This window comes from Acinonyx jubatus, chromosome D1, assembly GCF_027475565.1.
Source record: "Acinonyx jubatus isolate Ajub_Pintada_27869175 chromosome D1, VMU_Ajub_asm_v1.0, whole genome shotgun sequence".
Lineage (NCBI taxonomy): Eukaryota > Metazoa > Chordata > Mammalia > Carnivora > Felidae > Acinonyx > Acinonyx jubatus.
Window position 1 is genome coordinate 4,251,500 of NC_069390.1, and position 6,000 is coordinate 4,257,499.

General features: G+C 56.2%; 1 protein-coding gene across 8 annotated transcripts in view; it reads right to left on the reverse strand.

Annotated features, from left to right (window-relative positions):
- Nucleotides 1–594, reverse strand: part of TPCN2 (two pore segment channel 2) — a 74,670-nt gene extending 74,076 nt beyond the window's left edge. For 4 of the 8 annotated variants that reach the window (XR_008290229.1, XR_008290228.1, XR_008290227.1 and 1 more), the window contains exon 1: nt 393–591. Coding sequence is in view for 1 of the 8 variants with exons in the window: in XM_027045740.2 (XP_026901541.2) it covers nt 393–498 (106 nt within the window). In the remaining 7 variants the exon portion in view is untranslated. Of the gene's footprint in view, nt 1–392 lie in introns of all 8 variants that reach the window. The other 4 variants (XR_008290225.1, XR_003416047.2, XR_008290226.1 and 1 more) reach the window with 2 other exon arrangements.
- Nucleotides 595–6,000: the final 5,406 nt, after the last annotated feature.

The window sequence follows — 6,000 nt, forward strand, 5'->3', positions numbered from 1 at the left end:
GGTGACCCGGAGTATGGGCACGCCCCTCCCCGTGCCTCAGTTTCCCCCATAATAACCGGGAGGAAAACGGAAGTGCTGCTTCCTAGGGGTCACCAAGGCGATCCGCGAGGCGCGGGTCCACCCGAGACGCATCGAGGGGGCTGCACGGCGCTGGCTGCCCCGGGCTGGCCGAGGCCGGCTGGTCGGAGGCAGGGCGCGACCCTGCAGCGCTTGGCCGACTCCTCACCCGCGCCAGTGCCCGGGTCCGCAGGGCGGCTCCCCTGGCGCCCCGCGCCCGCTCGGACCCCGGCCCGGGGATGGGAGCGACGGCAACGGATGGCGCGGGGCCGGGGCAGGGGGGGGCCCCACGCGCCACCCCTGCGGCCCGCTCCCCTCGCCACGCCGCCGCTCACCAGGCCCAACGCGGACGCCGCGGGAGCCGGCCGAGCCCGCCGGGCGGCCACTGCCGCCCCGGGCCCGGCTCAGAAGGGGCTCCGACTCCTCCCGTGGCTCCTCCATGGGGTCGCCGCGCGCCGCCGGAGCTTCACCGGAGCGCAGAACTCCGCGCGCGAGCTCCACTGCGCAGGCGTGGCGTCCCCGCCCCCGGAGGTCGGGAGGAGGAGCGGACCGCGCTGTGACACAGGGGATGCCCCTTCGCCACCAGCCAATAAGAACGGAGGATTCGCGTGAGGAGGCGGGGCCTTCCTAGGCCCCGCCTGTCAGGGGCGGGGCTCAGCTTCCTTCCCCCGCAGGGAGGGGCTCTAAGGACCTCCCAGGGCTGGGCGGAATGCCTCCGGCGACCGCGGTCCCTGGGCCGGGTGCGTCAGCAGCACCTGGGCACTGGGAAAAAGGCCCACTCTCGGGCACTCCCGAATCAGAAACTCGGAGCAGGGCCCAGGACTCTGTGTTTTGCATGTTGAGTGTTGGGCACGCGGGGATCACCCCAAAGGATATCCCCCCAAAATGGAACTTGAATTTACCCTCTGGTAATGAAATTAGAAAGATTAAATATAGTTAGGGGTAAACTTTGAAAAGACCAGTAACAACACTCTTGAAAAATATTTACAACATGTATATGAAGTCTTTTTAACGTTAACGCATAAAGCTTGTTTCCCATTGCTGTGGTGACACATTTCTGCAAATTTACCTAAAACCACTCCCATTTATCACCTCTCGGTCCTGGAGGTCAGAAGTCCAGCGGCTGGACCGGGTTCTCTCACCAGGGCCTCACAAGGCCAAAGTCAAGGTGTTGGCTGGCCTGAGCCAGGCTCGTGCACACGGTTGGCAGATCCATTGCCGGGAGGCTACGACGGCAGTCCCTGTTTCTTGCTGGACGTCGACCAGGGATCATTCGCAGCTTCTAGAGACTACCACATTCCTCCCCTCATGGCCCCTTCCATCATCAAAGCCAGCAAAAGTGCACTGAATCTCTCTCATGCTTCAAAATGCAGCAGGATGCCTCCAGTCCCTCCAACTTCCTCCTTCTGCCCCATCTCTTTCTTTTAAGGACTCCTGTCATTACATTGGGCGCATCAGATAACCCAGGATCATTTTATTTTAAGATCAGCTGATTAGTAACTTAAATTACATCTGCAAATCCCTTTAGCCAGTTATCCTACCTTAACCACTAGTGTGATGCCAGGAGGTGAAGGTCAAGGGAGCCAAAATTCTGCCTCCCACAGAGCTCTTAAAAACCAGCAAGGAAAGGGGGCGCCTGGGTGGCTCAGTCAACTGAGTGTCTGACTCTTGATTTCGGCTCAGGTCATGATCTCATTGTTCCTGGGTTCGGCCCCGAGTCAGGCTCTGCACTGACAGCATGGAGCCTGCTTGGGATTCTCTCCCTCTCCACCCTCCCCTGTTCATTCGCTCAAAATCAATAAATAAACTTTTTTTAAAAAATCCATAAGGGGCGACTGGGTGGCTCAGTCGGTTAGGCATCCGACTTCGGCTCAGGTCATGATCTCACGCTTCTAAGTTCAAGCCCCACATCGGGCTCCATACTGACAGCTTCAGACTCTATGTCTCCCTCTCTCTCTGCACCTCCCCTGCTTGCACTCTGTCTCTCAAAAATAAACAAAAGTGTTTAAAAAATTATTTTAATTTAAAAAAAATCAGTAAGAAAAGCATTAAATTCTCCTTAGGTGGAAGGGGAGCAAAGGACTGGAACAGGAAGTTCACAACAGAGGAACTACAGATGTAGGATGCTTGAAACAAACTTCGCCTCAGTGGGATGCAAATCAAATCAAAATAACAATAAAATCATTGAGTGAATCAGTGGGCACATTTTTAAAAGTGCTGGAGGTTAACGGTGTGGTTATCTGAGGAGGTCAGAAAAATCATAGACTGGTTATTTTTTTTTAACAAGAAGCATGCATTTAAAATTTTTTTTTTTAATGTTTATTTTTGAGACAGAGAGAGACACAGCACGAATGGGGGAGGATCAGAGAGAGAGGGAGACACAGAATCTGAAACAGGCTCCAGGCTCTGAGCTGTCAGCACAGAGCCAGATGCGGGGCTCGAACTCACAGACCATGAGATCATGACCTGAGCCGAAGTCTCACGTAACCGTCTGAGCCACCCAGGTGCCCCAAAGCATGCATTTTAAAACCTGGAAAAAGTAAGATACTTTCATTCTGAAGAAAGAAAATAGATCCACGTAGAACTTTGTAAAAATGGCCCATCCCCCAAGGATTTGTCTTTAATTGCGATTAAGGAATTCCCTTTAGGTCTGAGTACAAACTCACGGAGGCCCAAGTGGAATGTAGGGCACTATAAGCATTTTGTGAAAATTAATTAAAGGAAACCTCATTTAAAATGGAGTTGGGAGGGGCCCCTGGCTGGCTCAGTCCGTGGGGTATGCAATTCTTATTCTCGGGGTTGTGAGTTCAAGCCCCACACTGAGTGGCTTTATTTTTAAAATAAAATCTTTGAAAGTAAAAGGAAATGAAATGGAGTGGGGAGGACAGAAGGAGGGGACTCTCACGCACTACCACTCCTGGCGGTCAATCGTAGACCCCAACAGGAAGAGCATGTACCCTACAGTCCCAGCTGGAACATACCTACCCCAGCGGGAGGAAGACTTTCTCCGCCCCCAGCGACAGCCCAGCCAATGAGAGATAGTCCCCGCTCAACCAATGAGAAGCCACGACACCGGGCACTTGGAGTAAAGTGCTCCAATGAACTTTCTCTTTACAGCGGTCCCGCCCAACTCCCTCCATCCTCTCTAAAGGAGGGGTCCTCTCTGCAGAGTTGCCTGTGGCCTTGCTGTGGCTCATCTCTCCCAGGTTGCAATTCTCTGCTGTTCCCGAGTAAACCCACGTTTGCTGGTAAAATAACGGGCAGCTTGTTTATAGGTTCACGGTTTACACGACTCTATGGCGTGGAGCCTGGCTTGGATGCACGGCTCGTAGAAGGCGCTCTCGGTAAAGGGAAGACCGGAATAAACTTCCTCAGATGCCAGGGTACCGTACTGTCCCTGGTACAGCCAGGCTGTCCCTGCGGTGCGGACGGGCAGCATCTGGGCTGAGTTTGTCACTAGTATTCGGTAAGCACTCAGGGGTGCCCACGGAGAGAGAAGTGGCCGGTAGGCCCTCTGGGTAGCCGGGTCCTCACGCCAGCCTTGTGGTCCCGTGGATGGGTCTCCTGGGCCTGGGGACACCGGCCGGGGGGGCACAGGGCGGAGGGAGCAGTGCTAGTCTGGCAGTGAAACCAGAACGATGCCGAGCAGGCGGCCTCCGGCGAGTCACAGCCCGTGTCTGTGCCCCGGTCGCCCCCTATGGGGTCGACCAGGCGCCGCCTCCCAGTCCAGCCCGGTCCAGCCAGTACTCACGAGCATCTCCTGATCGCCAGGGGCTAGTTAGGGGCTGGGGCCACAGCAGCGAAAAAAATACAGGCACTTTGGGACGCGTGCATCTCAGCCCCGCGACTTCTGCCCTCAGGGTGACCCAGCTGGGGGACCCTGGGCACGTCTCCCTCCTCTCTGAGCCCCTGTTTCCCCATCTGTAAAGTGGGGAGAAAATTACACCGATATGGATGTTGGGAGCGTTTAAGTGACACCTGTCAAGGGCGGGGCAGGGGGGAGGCGCTCTGTGAAACTGCCTGGGTGTTGGGGCCCCACCCCGCCCACCAGCCCACCCTCAGGGCTCCTTGTCCCTCCAGTCCAATGGAGGAGACAGAACTGGGGACGAGGGCTTGCTGACGGCATTTCCCAGGTCCAGCCGGAAGGGACGAACACAGCTGGCTCTGGCCACACAAAACCCCAAGGCCTTCTGCCCTGCATTTGGGGGTGAGGAAACTAAGGCCAGAGGTGAGAAGGGCTCGGCCGAGGTCTGTCTGCAGCTGAAGTCGCATGAGGTCACGAGTCCTCCTACCTGCTCGGTCCGTGGGTCTTGCTGGTGCCCCGGACCGGGAGGCAACTCTGCAGGAGAGCCATCGCGTGACTGTGACATCATCCGACACCCTCCACCCCATCCTCCCCTCTCCTTCCTCTCCTACCCCAACCCCTTCTGCCCACCTTCCTCAGCCCAGAGAACGGAGGTAAGTGCCACAGTCAGACGCTGCCCTAGAACCGGGGTGCCCACATCCCCACCGGACACCAGGCCGCAGTAAACAGGCCACAAAGCTGTCCCTCCCCCGATGGATACACTGCACACATTTAGGCTGTGGTGCCAGGAGGGACCAGGGCGGGGCGCCTGGGGCTCAGTCAGCTGAGCAGCCAACTCTTGGTTTTGGCTCAGGTGACGATCCCAGGATCTCGGGGTCAAGCCCCGCGTCACCTCTGAGCTGAGTGTGGAGGCTGCTTAAGATTCTCTGTCTCCCTCTGCCCCTCCCTGGCTCAACCCTCTCTCTCTCTCTCTCTCTCTCTCTCTCTCTCTCTCTCTCTCAAATTAAATCGAATTTAAAAAAGAGGAGCCAGGAAGCAGAGACGCCTGCCCCTGACATAACCCCTAATTATTTCTAATACTGAATATGCCCGCTGTGGCTTCAATACTGCGTCCCATCAACGTCTTCATCCTTAGGGAACTTCGATCACTGTCCCTGCCCCTCCCGACCTTTGCCATCTCGCGAGCTTTGCCGTCCGTACTTTTATTTTATAGTTCTCTTCCAGTTGATTTAAACGGACTCGTTTCCCTTTCGTTGCACCCAATAAACGTCTGCAAACCCAAACGACGTGCCGCTACTGTATCTTTTTTCCGAGACGCAGTAAGTACGTTTCTTGGTTATCTACTGCTGCATAACAAACCCAAAACTTCATGGTTTAGGCGCACATCAGTCATAAGGGGCGCCCGGGGGGCTCAGTCGGTTGAGCGTCTGACTTCAGCTCAGGTCGTGATCTCGCGGTTCGTGGGTTCGAGCCCCGCGTCGGGCCCTGTGCTGACGGCTTGGAGCCTGGATCCCGCTTCGGGTTCTGTGTCTCCCTCTCTCTCTGCCCCTCCCCGGCTCACACTCTCTATCTCTCCAAAATGAATAAAAAAACACACAAACAAAAAAAAACTTAACAGCACATCAATTGTCTCTCGGTTTTTCTTAGGCTGAAATCGGAAAGCAGCTTGGCCACGGGCCGCCCCGGCTCTGAGTTTCTCGAAGGCGGCAATCAAGGGGTCCAGCAAGGCCGCACCCATCTCGAGGTTCAAGTCTCCCTCTGTGGCTGCAGGGCTGAGGGCCTCCGTTCCCTGCCACGCAGGCCTCTTGCTAGAGTAGTTCACGTCCTGGCCGGTCGTCAGTGCTGTCTAGAGAGAAAAGCCAGAGAGAGAGGACTAACAAGGTAGCAGCCACAGTCCTTGTAACCCGGCCCCTTCACTCCTGCTGTGTCCTGTTGGTGAGGGTCCCCAGGTTCCCTCAAGGGGAGGGGGGTCACAGGAGGGAAGCAGGAACACCAGGTGGGAGGCTGCGGGGGCTCCTCTCTGAAGGACGCCAGCCACAAGAGGGGACAAGGCTTTGTTTTCGTGTTCATTCCTGTGCCCCTCAGGTCATCTCCCACACCACAGTTGCCTGTTTTCCCATCAGTCCTGTGGGCCACGA